Source organism: Prionailurus viverrinus, chromosome B3 (assembly GCF_022837055.1).
Source record: "Prionailurus viverrinus isolate Anna chromosome B3, UM_Priviv_1.0, whole genome shotgun sequence".
NCBI lineage: Eukaryota > Metazoa > Chordata > Mammalia > Carnivora > Felidae > Prionailurus > Prionailurus viverrinus.
The window spans coordinates 65466135-65484430 of NC_062566.1; the positions used below are offsets into that span (position 1 = coordinate 65466135).

Genomic DNA, 18296 nt, shown 5'->3' on the forward strand with positions numbered 1-18296 from the left:
ACTTTGGCACCATTGGTTATCTCCCTAAAATCATGATTTTCTCTGTTTTGATTTTCTCTACTCTCTTGAATGGCACCAGTGATAGCTCAGCCCTAAGTCTATGGCTTTTACTTAGTCTTCTCAATTTGATCACTGGTTAGCATATGAAAGTGAGCCGTTCCTTAATTCTTTGACATTTCTTTCTACCTGATTTTTGTATATAGAAACAGGGCTTTTAAAAGGTAGATAATAGGGGAGCCTGTGCTGACAGGTCAGAGCCTGGAGCCTGCTTTGGATTCTGTGTCTCCTCCTCTCTCTGCCCCTCCCACACTCATGCTCTGTCTGTCTATCTCTGTCTCTCTCTGTCTCTGTCTCTGTCTCTCTCTCTCTCTGTCAAAAATAAATACACATTAAAAAAATGAAAAAAAAGGCAGATAATATGTAAAAATCGTAGTACTAGCAATATAATAATGATGATGAGAAATACTATGTATTTGTTCTTTTTTGGCCATGCATGTGTCCTCCATTAGCTTTCTTTTATCTGTTAATATGTTATCTTTTAAGCAAATATTTCTTTCTCATGACGTCAAAGTTTGAATGGCTTCTACGTTTTTGTCTCTAGCTTGGATGTTTCTTGTCTGTCAATCACCATGACTTTTTACGAATAAATGGGCCAGACTTTGGTGAATCTTTGACTAGCACCAAAACTTTGTTGGGTTTTGGTTTTTTCCCCCTATTCTAATTGGCAACCACCTTTCTCCCTTCCCTTTAACTTGTACACTAATATGTAGGTTTAAGTCTTGGATCTGCAACAAGTAGCTATAAAACCTTGGGTAAATTATTTTATATAGGTATTAAATGTTTATGTGGGTGGGATAGAATATTTTTCTGAATAAAATGGAATTCTTTCCACATTTATTGAAATATAATGACCTATAACACTGTGCCAGTTTAAGGTGTACTTTTTTTTGTATGCTTGGTTAAAATTTATAGGAGGTATCATTGTTTTAGACCATGAGCAAACATCCATATTTTCTTGATGTAGTCAAGACAGCACTGGATTTGGAATCAGAAGACCTGGTATTTGATTTCAAACTAAGTAACTATGTTTTTAGGTAAGTTACTTTTTTGAATTTGAGGTTTTTCATCTATAAATGAAAATAATTCTATCAGATATATCCACCCCTACAGATAATACAAGCATCAAATGTGTGAAAGTCCTTAGTAAATATGCGCCATGAAAATAACGTATACTTTTCCAGCTCTAGGATTGCATCGTTAAATATTTTAGAAACTTTTAAAATATGGTGAAAAGAATCATTATTTTTTTCCTGACTTTAACAATGGCATGGAAGATGACTACTAATTATATCGTGAAGCTTGGAAAATAGAAACTGTAAATTTCCTGATATGTTGGCTGTTACTGGAAACTGCCACCTCACGCCCGGTCTTCCTTTTCCTTTTACGTGCTGCTTCTTGTTTTCTAAAACTTCATAAAGTTAAACCATGAACCATTATAAGAGTTGAGATGAGGCTTCCCTATTCCCAAGTAGAGATTTATAGCAAGAATACCAGGCATCCTTTTGGGAGTGATTGGGAACTATGTTAATGCTTAATTTTGAATGTGAAGAGTTCCTTTATGCATGCTGGACTTCATGGAAAAACATGTAGATGAGAAAAACAGAAACTGAAAAATGATGGACTTGAGAAAATGGTTGTACTTCAGAGAAGTGTTATTAACTAAATAATCAGGATATCCTTGCTACTTATTTTGTATTTTAGGAAACACAAGAACCAGAAGAAATGGTCCTTTTCCTCTTCAAACTTACAGTATATTTGAGGAGAGAAAATCTGTAATTGAAACCATGAGAGGGCACCGTGGGTAGCTCAGTAGGTTGAGAGTCTCATTTCGGCTCGGGTCATGATCTCACATTTCGTGAGTGGAGCCCCACATTGGGCTCTGTGCTGCTGGCTCTGAGCCCACTTTGGATCCTCTCTCCCTTCCTTGCTGGTGCTCTCTGTCTCAAAAAGAAATAAAATGTTAAAGAAATTGAAACCATTGAGGAATTATGATTAGTAGCAAAGGATTTGCTCTAATAAGAGAGCAGTTATTATCTCTTCTCAAAAGGCCTTCCTTTCCCCTCTTAGCTTATTAAACTCCTACTGGTTTTTCAAAACTGACAACGCTTTCTCCTTTGTAAAGATGTCTCTGAATTTCACAGATTCTTAGGTGTCCTTCTTGGCCAAAAGTAGACATCTGGAATGTCTCCTATGATGCTATATATTGTGGTTTATTTTTAATGTGGTTAATTATTACTTTTCCATTAAGGTTTAAATTTCCTGACTTGTAGGAATAAGAGAGAAAAGACGTTTGTATAAAGTGTAGTTACTAGGAAAGTTTTCATAGAGGAAATGGGAGTTTGATTTACCTTTAAGGATGGGTAAGGTTTGGAAAGTTCTATATTGTACTACCCTATACTTAACCACTAGCTATAGGAGGCTGTTGGGCACTTGAAATGTGGCTAGTGCAACCAAGGAAATAGGTTTTTAATTTCACGTAACAACCATATGGAAGGAGTGGCTGCTGTTTTGGACTAAGTAGATCTAGGTTTGGCATACCTCTTGTCACTTTATCATTTTTCTAGCATATGGAATCTGAAGTCATTTGTAGACTAGAAAACCTGAATTCTCTGTAACTAGTTGTTCTTTCCTCCCTGGACTACTGTTTTCTCCTTTGTAAATTATTAGCTTGGACTAGGGAATCATGAATGAGTTAGTGGGATAATAATTATTAATGTTTATTTTTGGGAAAGAGAGAAAAGAGTGTGAAAAGAGTGGGGGAGGGGCAGAAAGAGACGGCGGCACGGAATCCAGCACCGAGTTCGAACTCATACACTGCGAGACCATGAATTGAGCTGTGGACGCTTAACTGACTGAGCCACCCAGACGTGTCTGTGGGGTATTCTTATGACTGATTTCACTGATCATGTACAACTGAGGTGTGCACATGTGTGCATATATAAATACACATATTAAAGGACAAGGGGCACCTGGGTGGCTCTGTCAGTTGGGCATCCTACTTTGGGTCAGGTCGTGATCTCATGGCTTGTGACCTCGAGCCCCACTTTGGGCTCTGTGCTGACAGCTCGGAGTCTGGTGCCTGCTTCAGATTCTGTGTGTCTCTCTCTCTCTGCCCCTCCTCCGTTCATGCTCTGTCTCTCTCCTTCAAAAATAAATAAAGATTAAAACATTTTTTTTTTAAAAAGGAAAAGCTTTAGAATCCATTTTTTTTTCCTACTGCTAGGTTTTTCTGCCCTTGGTCCTGGCATACACCCAAGTCACCTCTGTATCCTAAGTCAGGTTTCCTTAGCTTGCCACTACCCTGTGGGCTTAGTGTGAATTGCAAAAGTGATTGTAGGTACTGGTATGAGACATACTACAAGAGACATAATATGTGCCTGAGATGACTTGAGGGCAAGAAATAAGACAACTTGAATGACTGAGGAATTGTTGTATGAACATTTAAAATAGTACCAGTGAGGGGTGCCTGGGTAGCTCAGTCAGTTAAGCATTCGACTTTGGGTTAGGTCATGATCTCATGGTTGGTGGGTTCAAGCCCTGCATCAAGCTGTTTGCTGGCACCATGGAGTCTGCTTGGAATTCTCTCTCTTTTTCTCCCATATCCCCCACCTCCTTCCTCCCTCCCTGTCCCTCCTTCTCCTTCTCTCTCTCTCTTCCTCTCTCTCTGCTCTCCCCCTCTGGTGCTGTCTTTGTCTCTCTCAATAAAAATGCATAAACTTAAAATATTAAAAAAAAGCAATAGCAGTGAATTCTGGCAAATGCAATCTTTACCTCTTCTTTCTTTTTCTGTTTGTGTTGCATTGCACCACCTTCCCCGTGCCTCATGATCCTTGCTATATACATCTATGTTTTCATATTTGCATCATTTTCTTGTTTATAGATCCATAGTCCTTGCAGCCACTGTGTTAGGAATACTGTATGTGGAAGTGACTCAACTGCTTTAGGTGATCCCAGTAAAATGCATATTTAATAATGACCCTGACAAGGAATTGAGGAGTTATCTTGTTCTCACAATGTGAATATCCTTGATTAATTAATCATTTTAATGTAGAACTTTATTAACATTCTCATTTTAGTTTCTTGTTATTTTCTTTTGTCTGGAACATTCTAGCAGATAAATCAATGGATAGAGCAAATCACTCTGTGGTGTCAGAGTTTGTGTTCCTGGGACTCACCGATTCCTGGGAGATCCAACTTCTCCTCTTTGTGTTCTCCTCTACGTTTTATGTGGCAAGCATGATGGGAAACTCCCTCATCATGCTCACTGTGATTTCTGACCCTCACTTACACTCCCCCATGTACTTTCTGTTGGCCAACCTGTCCTTCATTGACCTGGGAGTTTCTTGTGTCATTTCTCCGAAGATGATTTATGACCTTTTCAGAAAGCGTAAGGTCATCTCCTTTGGTGGCTGCATCGCTCAAATCTTCTTCATCCACGTCATCGGTGGCATGGAGATGGTGCTGCTCATCGCCATGGCCTTTGACAGATATGTTGCCATATGCAAGCCTCTGCACTATTTGACTATTATGAACCGAAAAATGTGTATTTTGCTTTCAGTTGCTGCCTGGGTAATTGGCTTGACCCACTCTGTGATTCAACTGGGTTTTGTAATAACATTGCCATTCTGTGGCCCTAATGTGTTAGACAGCTTTTATTGTGACTTTCCTCGGTTCATCAGACTTGCCTGCACAGATACCTACCGTCTAGAGTTCATGGTCATAGCCAACAGTGGGTTCATATCTCTGGGATCATTCTTCATATTGATTGTCTCGTACATTTCTATCCTGATCACTGTTCGGAAACACTCTTCAGCAGGCACAACTAAGGCCCTCTCCACTTTGTCAACTCATGTCATGGTGGTAATTCTGTTCTTTGGCCCTTGCATCTTCGTTTATATCTGGCCTCACCCCACCTCACACCTAGACAAAAATCTTGCTGTTTTTGATGCAGTTCTCACTCCTTTTTTTAACTCAGTCATCTATACATTCAGGAACAAAGAGATGAAAGTGGCAATGAGGAAAGTGTGTAGTCGGTTTATTGTTTATAGAAGGATTTCTTAAATGACACAAGTATTACAAAATTTCCTTACTGACTTGAAGTAACATTACATATCTATAGTTTGAATACTAGATTCCAAGTACCTTACTACCATTGAGTTGTCCCAGATTAAAATAACAAGGGTCTTTAAAAATCTTAACTGAGAGATTGTGTTGCTGCCTACGGTTGGTTGAAGGAAGCATGTGGTGTGAAACACAGTAGCTCCCAGAGAAGGACAATTGCTTGTCTCTCAGGAGACATTACCTTGATGAATTTACTGTGGTATAGAATTCAAAATAGTGTCTCTTCAGTGTCAGAGTGTGTTATGTAAGGGAATGCTGATTGACACAAAATAAATTGATACTAGATAGAAATATATACGTATATCAAGATGTCAATTGATTAACTTGCTGTGAAAGATCAGCAAGTGGTCTGAACTTTCATGTAAGCCTAATTGATTAATTCAGTGAAGGGAAATTTATGAGAAGTCAAGTGATGTAAGGACATTAATGAGGAGGGAACCGGAGTAAGAGGAGTCAGCAGGACACTCAAATAATCACATGAGATTTTGATGCCTTTGAGGATAGGCCTGCCATCAGAAGTGGAAAAGTAATGGATCCTTAGGCCAGGCCACCTTTCTGTCTGGACAGAGCTGGTTGGTCTCACAAGATTTACCTTTTGACTTTTGTTTGTATTCTGTTTCAGACTCTCTAACTCCTATGTTCTTTAAGATTCGTTCTCATTTTTTTTGTAACTAGCCTGGTTCTTCCTTTTCTTTCTTATGAAATAATACTATTCCCATTGCATTTACAGGATTTGAGGCATTGCAAGCTGAGTTTTAGTTTGGGAGGTGTTTTTTTATATGAATGTATTATATTCTAGAGGAATAAGGGATTTGCATACATGGATTTAGAAATTTCCATTCATATCCATTTTAACAAAGAAGAACCAAGGCTCATTCTCAGAGATGTAGTACAAATAACTCTGAACCTTATGTATCCTTACACATAGTCCTTAACCAGTTAATCAGTATTCCTATTGTCTTGTAAGTGGTCCTTATTAATGAAATTACAATGTCACTTGCTAATTTATTTGTGTTTTCTTTCGATTTCCATTGCTCTTTTTATCATTCATTCATTATTTTTGACACCCCTGATGGATACTTGGAAAACAGTTTAGTAGCTAGCACTTATACTCTGTCTGCTAAGATTTGTTTGGAAGTAGTGTTTTTAAAGCGGAGATTCCAGGTTTCTCTTTTACTGATTAAATAAGGTTCAGTAGGCTAGCAGGTTACCAGATTCCTCTCTGATTTAAAAAAATTTCTACGCCTCCCAATCTTTTGTCTTTCTGCTCTTCTATCAGGTCTGTATGTATGATAAGGCAGATGCACCAACTGCATAGTACCTGAAGATTTTCTGTATCACTTAATTTTAAAGGTCATTCTTTGTACTCTGAAGAGATAACTGCTTTTAGTGGACATCTAGTGTGTTATTTGCTCAAATCAGCAACCTGCTTCTCCTGGTAAATGTAGCTTTGTCTTGCCGTAACCATGTCATATGACTGGAAGGTGACATGTAAATCCTACCTCTCTGACTACTTCTGTTTGCTTAAAGGATGCTTCTGAACCAAGTCTTGATGACACATCTCTTAGCCATAGTTGAAGGCTTCAGGTATGAGCCTCTGACCAAGATGGGCCAAATCTGAGCTTTTCCTCAGGATGGTAGACCCAAGAACAGAGAGAAAACAAGCTCATCCCTTTTTGAGCTGTGATATGGAGAAACTGCTGGCCATCATACTTCCTGCTGTCAAAAATCAAGTCTGGGATACTGAAAAAACATATGTGGAAAAAGACGTAGGATTTACAGATAGAAGCTTGGCAGTAGCCAGTTTCTTGGTTCCAACAGTCTTTGGCATTCAGCTTCATTCTTGCCCACCAATGAATTTGGTGACCAGCTGAGCTAATAAATGGGCGAATACATTAACCTTCTTGCTTAAGTTTGTTTGAGGTGTGGTTTTGTCCTGTATAATCGAAAGGGTATTGATAAATACATTTCTGGTTCTAAGAAGAGTGTATTTTCCATGATTTCTGATGTGAATTCCTCCATGTTTTATTACTTAAGAAAGTACTATTTTTTCTAATACAATTTTTTTCTTCTAATAAAAAGAAAAGCTTCCTTTGAATTAGAGATGAAGTAGAAATCACCCATAAAATCACTATGTGGAGATAATTAGTGGCAATATTTTGATATGCTAATTTATAGTGTTTTTCTCTGCTTAAATAAAAATAGATATTTATAAAAGGGACATTTAATGGTCTCTGCATTTTATCCTGCCTGCCTTTTTGATGAATATTACATTCAGAGAAGTTTTTCGCATTATCAAATGTTGTAGTACAAAATAATTTTATTTATTTATTTATTTTTTATTTTTTTATTTTTTTTATTTTTTATTTTTTTAATTTAATTTAATTTTTTTCAAAATAGTTTTAAATACATACATACTACTGCATTATATGAGAATCATAATTATATTTGTTATTCCTCTCTCATTGATCTATTAGATTATCTTTAATTTTGTACTCTGCTTGAAAATATTACATATGTTGTCTGTATCTCAGATTACTTCCTTTAGAGATTGATATATTTAGAATCAATAGAGGATCATAATCATTTAAATTCTTTATTCACATTGTAATTTTCCCAAAAGGTTTTTACCTGCTAAAACGTATATCCACTTAAAAATTTTTTTAACGTTTGTTTGTTTGTTTTGTGTGTGTGTGTGTGTGTGTGTGTTTAATATGAAATTTATTGTCAAATTGGTTCCATACAACACCCAGTGTTCATTCCAACAGGTGCCCTCCTAATTACCCATCACCCCCCCTGTCCTCCCTCCCACCCTCCATCACCCCTCAGTTTGTTCTCAGTTTTTAAGAGTCTCTTAGGGTTTGGCTGTCTCTCCCACTGTAACCTCTTTTTTTTTTTCCTCCTCCCCCCACCCCCCCCAGGTCTCCTGTAAGTTTCTCAAGATCCACATAAGAGTGAAAACATACGGTATCTGTCTTTCTGTGTAGGACTTATTTCAAATAGCATAACACTCTATATTTCCATCCATGTTGCTATGAAAGGCCATATTTCATTCTTTGTCATTGCCACGTGGTATTCCATTGTGTATGTAAACCACAATTTCTTTATCCATTCATCAGTTGATGGACATTTAGTCTTTTTCCATAATTTGAGTATTGTTGAAAGTGCTGCTACAAACATTGGGGTACAAATGCCCCTTGTGTCAGCACTCCTGTATCCTTTGGGTAAATTCCTAGCAGTGCTAATGCTGGGTCATAGGGTAGGTTTATTTTTAATTTTTTGAGGAACCTCCACACTTTTTCCAGAGTGGCTGCACCAGTTTGCATTTCCACCAACAGTGCAAGAGGGTTCCGTTTCTCCACATCCTCGCCAGCATCTATTGTCTCCCGATTTGTTCATTTTAGCCACTCTGACTGGTGTGAGTTGGTATCTGAGTATGGTTTTGATTTGTATTTCCCTGATGAGGAGCGATGTTGCGCATCTTTTCATGTGCCTGTTGGCCATCCGGATGTCTTCTTTACAGAAGTGTCTATTCATGTTTTCTGCCCATATCTTCACTGGATTATTTGTTTTTTGGGTGTGGAGTTTGGTGAGCTCTTTATAAATTTTGGATACTAGCCCTTTGTCCGATATGTCATTTGCAAATAACTCTTCCTCTTCGTCGGTTGCCTTTTAGTTTTGTTGATTGTTTTCTTGGCAGTGCAGAAGCTTTTTATCTTCATGAGGTCCCAATAGTTCATTTTTGCTTTTAATTCCCTTGACTTTGGAGATGTGTCAAGTAAGAAATTGCTCTGGCTGAGGTCAGAGTGGTTTTTTCCTGCTTTCTCCTCTAGGATTTTGATGGTTTCCTGTCTCACACTCAGGTCCTTTATCCATTTTGAGTTTGTTTTTGTGAATGGTGTCAGAAAGTGGTCTAGTTTCATTCTTCTGCATGTTGCTTTCCAGTTCTCCCAGCACCATTTGTTAAAGAGATTTTTTTTCCATTGGATATTGTTTCCTGCTTTTTCAAAGATTAGTTTGCCATATGTTTGTGGGTCCAATTCTGGAGTCTGTATTCTATTCCGTTGCTCTGTGTGTCTGTTTTTGTGCCAATACCATGCTGTCTTGATGATTACGGCTTTGTAGTAGACGCTAAAGTCTGGGATTTTGATGGCTCCCGCTTTGGTCTTCTTCAATATTACTTGGGCTATTTGGGGTCTTTTGTGGTTCCATGCAAATTTTAGGATTGCTTGTTCTACCTTCGAGAAGAATGCTGGTGCAATTTTGATTGGGATTGCACTGAATGTGTAGATGGCTTTGGGTAGTATTGACATTTTGGCAATATTTATTCTTCCAATCCATGAGCATGGAATGTTTTTCCATTTCTTTAAATCTTCTTCAATTTCCTTCATAAACTTTCTATAGTTTTCAGCATACAGATCTTTTACATCTTTGGTTAGGTTTATTCCTAGGTATTTTATGCTTCTTGGTGCAATTGTGAATGGGATCAGTCTCTTTATTTGTCTTTTTGTTGCTTCATTATTAGTGTATACGAATGCAACTGATTACTGTACATTGATTTTGTGTCCTGCGTTTTGCTGAATTCATGTATCAGTTCTAGTAGACTCTTGGTGGAGTCTACTGGGTTTTCCATGTATAATATCATGACTTCTAACACTATGTTAGACAACAGGGGTGAGATTGGACATCCCTGTCATGTTCCTGATATCAGGGGAAAGCTCTCAGTTTTTCCACATTGAGGTGATATTAGCTGTGGGTTTTCATAAATGCCTTTAAGATGTTTAGGTATGTTCTGTCTATCCTGACTTTCTCAAGGATTTTTATTAAGAAACGATGTTGAATTTTTTCAAAGGCTTTTTCTGCATCGATTGAGAGGATCATATGCTTCTTATCTTTTCTTTTATTAATGTGATGTATCACATTGATTGATTTGCGAATGTTGAACCAGCCCTGCAGCCCAGGATTGAATCCCACTTGATCATGGTGAATAATTCTTTTTATATGATGTTGAATTCGATTTGCTAGTATCTTATTGAGAATTTTTGCATCCATATTCATCAGGGATATTGGCCTGTAGTTCTCTTTTTTTGCTGGGTCTCTGTCTGGTTTAGGAATCAAAGTAATGCTGGCTTCATAGAATGAGTCTGGAAGTTTCCTTCCCTTTCTATTTTTTTGGAGCAGCTTGAAAAGGATAGGTATTATCTCTGCTTCAAATGTCTGGTAGACTTCCCCAGGGAAGCCTTCTGGTCCTGGACTCTTGTTGGGAGATTTTTCATAACTGATTCAATTTCTTTGCTTGTTATGGGTCTGTTTAAATTTTCTATTTCTTCCTGTTTGAGTTTTGGAAGTGTGTGGGTGCTTAGGAATTTGTCCATTTCTTCCAAGTTGTCCAGTGTGTTGGCATATAAGTTTTGATAGTATTCGCTGACAATTGCTTGTATTTCTGAGGGATTGATTGTAATAATTCCATTTTCATTCATGATTTTATCTATTTGGGTCCTCTGCCTTTTCTTTTTGAGAAACCTGGCTAGAGGTTTATCAATTTTGTTTATTTTATCAAAATTAAACTCTTGGTTTCATTAATCTGTTCTACAGTTGTTGTTTTTTTTTTAGCTTCTGTATTGTTTATTTGTGCTCTGATCTTTATTATTTCTCTCCTTTGGCTGGGCTTGGGGTGTCTTTGCTGTTCTGCTTCTATTTCCTTTAGGTGCGCTGTTAGATTTTCTTCTGGGATTTCTCTTGTTTCTTGAGATAGGCCTGGATTGCAATTTATTTTCCTCTCAGGACTGCCTTCGCTGCATCCCAAAGCGTTTGGATTATTGCATTTTCATTTACATTTGTTACCATATATTTTTAAATTTCTTCTCTAATTGCCTGGTTGACCCATTCATTCTTTAGTGGGGTGTTGTTTAACCTCCATGCTTTTGGAGGTTTTCCAGACTTTTTCCTGTGATTGATTTCAAGCTCAATACCATTGTGGTCTGAAGGTATGCATGGTATGATCTCAATTCTTGTATACTTATGAAGGGCTGTTTTGTGACCCAGTATATGATCTATCTTGGAGAATGTTCCATGTGCACTCGAGAAGAAAGTATATTCTGTTGCTTTGGGATGCAGAGTTCTAAATATATCTGTCAAGTCCATCTGATCCAATGTATCATTCAGGGCCCTTGTTTCTTTATTGATCCTGTGTATAGATGATCTATCCATTGTTGTAAGTGGAGGATTAAAGTCCCCTGCAGTGACCATATTCTTATCAATAAGGTTGCTTATGTTTGTGAGTAATTGTTTTATATATTTGGGAGCTCCTGTATTTGGCACAGAGACCTCTATAATTGTTAGCTCTTCCTGATGGATAGTCCCTGTAATTATTATATAATGTCCTTCTTCATCTCTTGTTACAACCTTTAATTTAAAGTCTAGTTTGTCTGACATAAGTATGGCTATTCCAGCTTTCTTTGGACTTCCAGTAGCATGATAGATCTCCATGACCTCACTTTCAGTCTGAAGGTGTCCTCAGGTCTAAAATGAGTCTCTTGTAGACAGCAAATAGATGAGTCCTTTTTTTTTTTTTTTATCCATTATGATAACCTGTGTTTTGGTTGAAGCATTTAGTCCATTTATATTCAGTGTTATTATAGAAAGATATGGGTTTAGAGTCATTGTGATGTCTGTAGATTTCATGCTTGTAGTGATGTCTCTGGTACTTTGTGGTCCTTGCAACATTTCACTCACAGAATCCCCCTTAGGATCTCTTGTAGGGCTGGTTTAGTGGTGACGAATTCCTTCAGTTTTTGTTTGGGAAGACCTTTATATCTCCTTCTATTCTTAATGACAGACTTTCTGAATAAAGGATTCTCGGCTGCATAATTTTTCTGTTCATCACGTTGAAGATCTCCTGCCATTCCTTTGTGGCCTGCCAAGTTTCAGTAGAGAGATTGGTTATGAGTCTTATAGGTCTCCCTTTATAGGTTAGAGCACGTTTATCTCTAGCTGCTTTCAGATTTTCTCTTTATCCTTGTATTTTGCCAGTTTGACTATGATAGGTCATGCAGAAGATTGATTCAAGGTACGTCTGAAGGGAGTTCTCTGTGCCTCTTGGATTTCGATGCCTTTTTCCTTCCCCAGATCCGGGAAGTTCTCAGCTATTATTTCTTCAAGTACACCTTCAGCACCTTTCCCTCTCTCTTCCTCCTCTGGAATACCAATTATGCGTATATTATTTCTCTTTAGTGCATCACTTAGTTCTCTAAATTTCCCCTCATACTCCTGGATTTTTTCTCTCTCTTTTTCTCACCTTCTTTTTCCATAATTTTATTTTCTAATTCACCTTTTCTCTCCTATGCCTCTTCAATCCGAGCCGTAGTTGTTTCCATTTTATTTTGCAGCTCATTGATAGCATTTTTTAGCTCCTCCTGGGTGTTCCTTAGTCCCTTGATCTCTGTAGCAAGAGATTCTCTGCTGGCCTTTATACTGTTTTCAAGTCCAGTGATTAATTTTATGAATATAATTCCAAATTCGCTTTCTGTTATATTGTTTAAATCCTTTATGATCAGTTCATTAGCTGTCATTTCCTGGAGATTCTTTTGTGGGGAATTCTTCCGTTTCTTCATTTTGGGTAGTCCCTGGAGTGGTGCGGGACTGCAGGGCACTTCCCCTGTGCTGTCTTGAATAACTTGCATTTGTGGGAGGGCCGCAGTCAGACCTGATGTGTGCCCCCAGCCCACTGCTGGGGCCACAGTCAGACTGGTGTGTGCCTTCTCTTCCCCTCTCCTAGGGGCAGGATTCAATGTGGGGTGGTGTGGCCCTTCTGGGCTACTTGCACACTGCCAGGCTTGTGGTGCTGGGGATCTGGCGTATTAGCTGGGGTGGTTCGGCAAGGTGCATGGGGGCGGGAGGGGCAGGCTCAGCTTGCTTTTCCTTCTGAGATCTGCTTCGGGAGGGGCCCTGCAGCACTGGGAGGGAGTCAGACCCGCCGGAGGGATGGATCCGCAGAAGCACAGAGTTGGGTGTTTGTGCAGTGCAAGCAAGTTCCCTGGCAGGAACTGGTTCCCTTTGGGCTTTTGGCAGGGGGATGGGCGAGGGAGATGGCCTTGGTGAGTGCTTTTGTTCCCAACCAAACTGAGTTCTGTTGTCCGTGGCTCAACAACTCGCCCTCCCGTTGTCCTCTAGTCCTCCCATTTTCTGATCAGAGCTGTTAGCTTATAACCTTCCAGATGTCAAGTCCCTCTTGGTGTCGGAACACATTCCGTCTGTCCCCTCCGCTTTTGCAAGCCAGTCTCGGGGGCTCTGCTTGGCTAGTGGGCCGCCCCTCTGCCCCTGCTCCCTTACGCCAGTCTGTGGAGCGCGCCCCGCCTCTCTGCCCTTCCTACCCTCTTCCGTGGGCCTCTCTCTGAGCTTCCCTCCAGAGACCCAGTTCTGCTAGACTTCTGGCAGTTTTCTGGGTTATTTAGGCAGGTTTAGGTGGAATCTAAGTGATCAGCAGGACTCGGTGAGCCCAGCGTCCTCCTACGCCACCATCTTCCCAGGATCCAAAAAATTTTTTTAATGTTTATTATTTTTTTTGAGAGATAGAGAGACAGAGCATTAGCAGGGAAGGGGCAGAGAGAGAGGGAGACACAGAATCCGAAGCAGGCTCCAGGCTCTGAGCTGTCAGCACAGATCCTGATGGGGGGCTTGAACCCGTGAATCACAAGACCATGACCTGAGTAGAAGCTGGATGCTCAACTGAGCCACCCAGGCGCCCCATCTATGGAACTTTTAAATTGTGAATTTTTATTTTGTTCTTTATTGTGGCTAAGTTTTGTTCTTAGTTCTTTTCCATTCGAACACCTAATGAATATTCACTCACATGTATTTCTAAAATAATTTATCCACCTTAAAATTATTTTTGGTAGAAATAATAGGATGGGATCTAAAGTTTTCAAATCTGCTTGCTGATTTTCTCAGTACTGTTTGGTGAGTAATCCTTTCCCTTCTGATGTATAACCATTTGATACTACATTACTATATAAAACACAGTCCTGGTGTCTTCTGAGATCCAGAATAATATGTGATATATCTAATGGCATCTCTCATATATCCTTTGACTGAAGAGACACAAAATGGTACTTGTGATCAGCACTGAAAACTCCATCTCCTTAGACTATCATCTATCCAGGCATGAAACCAAGAACCCAGTTGTGATTCTCATTCTTTCCCTATAATTTAACCTCCACCTTCCCTTTTCAATTTTTCATTCATGCAGCAAGTATCAGGTGCCAACTGAGTGCCAGGCATTACTGTAGGCATTTTGAATATCTCAATAAAGTAAAAAAAAAAATGTACATGTAATATATATTACATATTAATATATATTAAATATATAAAAATATACATATAAAATGTGTGAAACATATAATATATATAAATATATAATTTATATATAAAATACATAACACATATTAATGTATATTTAATATATATTAATACAGAAAATATTAAATGTATATAAAACACATACATATTTATGTACATAAATTATATATTTTATAATTATGTATACATTATATAAATAAATATATGATAAATATACACATAATATATAGGTAAAATATGTAATGTATATAAAGTATATTTAAAATATATTTACATAATTAGATATAAAAATATAATAAATTATATATATTATATGTATTATGTTTGTATATTATAAATATACTATATATAATATAAACAGTTAAAAAATATATAATTTATATATAAATATATACATATACAAAACAAATATATATTTGTACATTTAATATATATAAAATAAGTAAACATTAAATATATATAAAACTATTCATAAATAAATATACATAAAGTTTATTTACATACTTTTTTCATTGTTATGTATATGTAAGTTATATATATATATATATATATATATATATATAATTCCTACTCTTGTGCACCTATCCAGATAATAAATATTTAGCAAAATAAACAAGTTCTAAAGAAAGTTAATAGGAAATAAGTGCAATAGCAATATAATAGGGAAGGTTAAAGTGCATCTGAAAGTCCAGAGTTGTGGGCAGTGTGTTGCACTTCCCATCAGGGCAGTTAGGGTGTAGGCATCAGTGGGAAGGTGTCCTTGAGTAAAGATTTGATACAGGCAAGTGAATTATCATTGCAAATGTCAGGAGGAAAGTTCATCCCAGGCAGAGGACATAGTCAGTGCAAAGGCTTAAAGTGCTTGGTTGTATTCAAGAAACAGCAAAAAGGCCAGTCAGTGTAAAAAGAGGAGAATAGTAGAAAATTTGCATAGGTAAAGTGAGGCCAAATCATGTAGGATTCTGTAAACCATTGTAACAGGAAACGGGGTACCATTGGAGGATTCTGAGCAGAGAGGTGACATGATACCACTTATATTTAAAATTAACTTTATGACTCGTTGTACTTCTAAGAATAGTCTACAGAAAGTGGTGCAGTGGCCTAAGCAATGGTACATTAAGTAGTGTGTTGCAGGAATTAAGGGGAGAGGGGAATGTCGGCGTGAGTAGCAATGCAAATGGTAAGATGTGGTGAGCTTTTGAAGGGTTAGCTAACACAATTTGCCAGCTGGAGGATACTGGATTTTAGAGAAGTGACTCTAAGTTTGTTTGTTTGTTTGTTTATTTATTGATTGATATAAGCCACTGGAAAGATGAAGGCATAGTAACCAACTTTAACAAGGCTGAGCTCAATTTTGTGCACATTACATTTAAGATGTTTATTGGATATCCAAGTGGAAATGTAAAGTAGGTACCTGGATAAGCAAGTGTGATATATAGGGTAGAAATAGGAGCAAGAGATTGATACACAGATGCTCTTTAAGGTCATGGTACTAGATGAGAAAACCTAGAGCATGAAAATAGATGGAAAAGACATGAGCGCTGGTATTCTTAGACATCAAGAGCTCAGAGACTGAATAACAACTTATGGAGAGTAAAGAGGAGCCACCAGTGATGAAAAGGAAAGACCAGGATTGTGTGGTACCTGATAAGCCAAGTGAAAAAAATGTACCTGAAGGTTGGAGTAGGTAATGAACAGTTAAAAGATGAGGATTGAGACTTGATCATTAGATTTTGATATGAAGGTCATGGGAACACTGAAAGACAAGTTTTAGTGGAAGTTCTGGACTCAAATTTTGATTGGAGTGCTGGGATGCCTGGGTGGCTCAGTCGGTTAAGCACCCCACTCTTGATTTCGGCTCAGGTCATGATCTCACAGTTCATGAGTTTGAGCCCTGCTTTGGGCTGTGTGCTGACAGTGTGGAGCCTGCTTGGAATTCTCTATCTACTTCTCCCCCCTTCTTCCCGCAACCTAAATAAATTTTAAAAACACTTCAAAAAACTTTCTGACTGGAGTGAATTTGCAGGAAAATCTGGGAGAGGAATTGGAGAAGAGAGCAGAGGCAACTCATTTGAGGAATTGTTTTGGAAAGGTCTTTAGAGAAATGGAGCATTAAAGGAAAGTTAGATTAAGAGTTTCTAGAGGCACCTCGGTGGCTCAGTTGGTTAAGGGTCTGCCTTTGGCTCAGGTCATGAGCTTGTGGTTTGTGGGTTCAAGCCCCATGTCGGGTTCTGTGCCTCCCCCCCCAACCCACCACTTGCAGTCATTCTCTATTTCTCTTTGAAAATAAATAAACATTAAAATTAAAAAAAAATTTAGTACGTTGGGAGATCTACATATGGTGAAAGCTGAGGGGAATGACAAAACAGGGAAGCATGGATGATACCAAAGTGGGGGGGAAGCTGCAGTGGTTCTTAAGTGCACAAGAAGGAAGGGTTATAAAGTGTGAGGTTTGGTGAGAGCCTTGTTGGTTACCTTGGTGTAGCAGGAAGAGGAAAGGAAACACTTTCTTTTCAGCTGTCTTAATCTAGAATTCTTTATTTTCAAAAGTGATAGTCAATTATCTCTGTGGAGTTGGTGGTGTTACCTGATACTTTGATTTTGTCTTCTAAAAAAATTGGGTAACATTGTACTTGTATTCAGTACTTTGTGGCAAAGGAGTATGATGAAGAGAAGAACAGGAACAAATTAGTGGTTCTGTGTTCAAAGATGAAACTAAGCTTTCTTAGATATATAATCTGGTTTATTATATAAATTGAAATCTTGCATGTCATAGACACTTTTCCAAAGAAGACATCGAGATGGTTCACAGGCACATGCAAAGATGCTCAACATGACTCATCATCAGGGAAATATAAATGAAAACCACAAAGAGCCACCACCTCCCACCTGTCAGAATGGCTAAAATTTACAACACAAGAAACAACAGGTGTTGGGGAGGATGTGAAGAAAAAGGAACACTCATGCACTGCTGGGGGGAATGCAAACTGGTGTAGCCACTTTGGGGAAGAATACGGAGGTTCCTCAAGAAACTAGAAATAGAACTATCCTATGATCCAGCAATTACACTCTTTGTATTTGCCCATAAGATACATAAATATAGATTTAAAGGGGTACACACACCCCAATGTTTATAGCAGCATTATCAACAACAGCCAAACTGTGGAGAGAGCCCAATGTCCATCGACTGGTGAATGAATAAAGAAGATGTGGTATATACATACATACATACATACATACACACACCCCACACACACACACCCACACCCACACACACTGGAATGTTACTCAGCCATCAAAGAATGAAGTCATGGCATTTGTAATAATGTGTATGGATCTAGAATATATTATGGTAAGCAAAATAAATCAATCAGAGAAAGACAAATGCCATACGTTTTCCCTCATATTTGGAATTTAGGAGTGGGAGGGAGGGTAGGGTGGGTGATGAGCATTGAGGAGGGCACCTGTTGGGAGGAGCACTGGGTTATGGAAACCAATTTGACAATAAATTTCATATTAAAAAAATAAATGATAAAAAGAATTTAGGAAGCAAAACAGATGAACATATGGGAAGGTGGGAGAGGGGAGAGTAGAGAGGAGAGCAAACCACAAAGGACTCTTAGAGAACAAAATGAGGCTTGATGGAGGGGGGTGGATGGGAGATGGGGTAGATGGGTGATGGGTATTAAGGAGGGCACTTGTTGTGATGAGCCCTGGGTGCTGTATGTTAAGTGATGAATCACTGAATTTTACTCCTG

The 18296-nt window shown here is 38.3% G+C and overlaps 1 protein-coding gene across 2 annotated transcripts; it reads left to right on the forward strand.

The window, feature by feature from the left end:
• Positions 1–4182: 4182 nt before the first annotated feature.
• On the forward strand, positions 4183–5722 carry LOC125168381 (olfactory receptor 4F3/4F16/4F29-like). 2 transcript variants are annotated; one of them, XM_047863464.1, is made up of 2 exons: positions 4183–5084; positions 5701–5722. In XM_047863464.1, exons 1-2 carry the CDS (start codon positions 4183–4185, stop codon positions 5720–5722), a joined length of 924 nt encoding a protein of 307 aa, XP_047719420.1. The 2 variants fall into 2 exon arrangements, with proteins under 2 accessions (XP_047719420.1, XP_047719419.1); XM_047863463.1 differs by lacking the exon at positions 5701–5722 and having other exon boundaries at positions 4183–5121.
• The last annotated feature ends 12574 nt before the right edge of the window (positions 5723–18296 follow it).

Excerpts from the sequence above, each read along its gene's own strand:
- LOC125168381 (XM_047863463.1), top strand. The coding sequence starts at position 4,183 with ATGGATAGAGCAAATCACTCTGTGGTGTCAGAGTTTGTGTTCCTGGGA.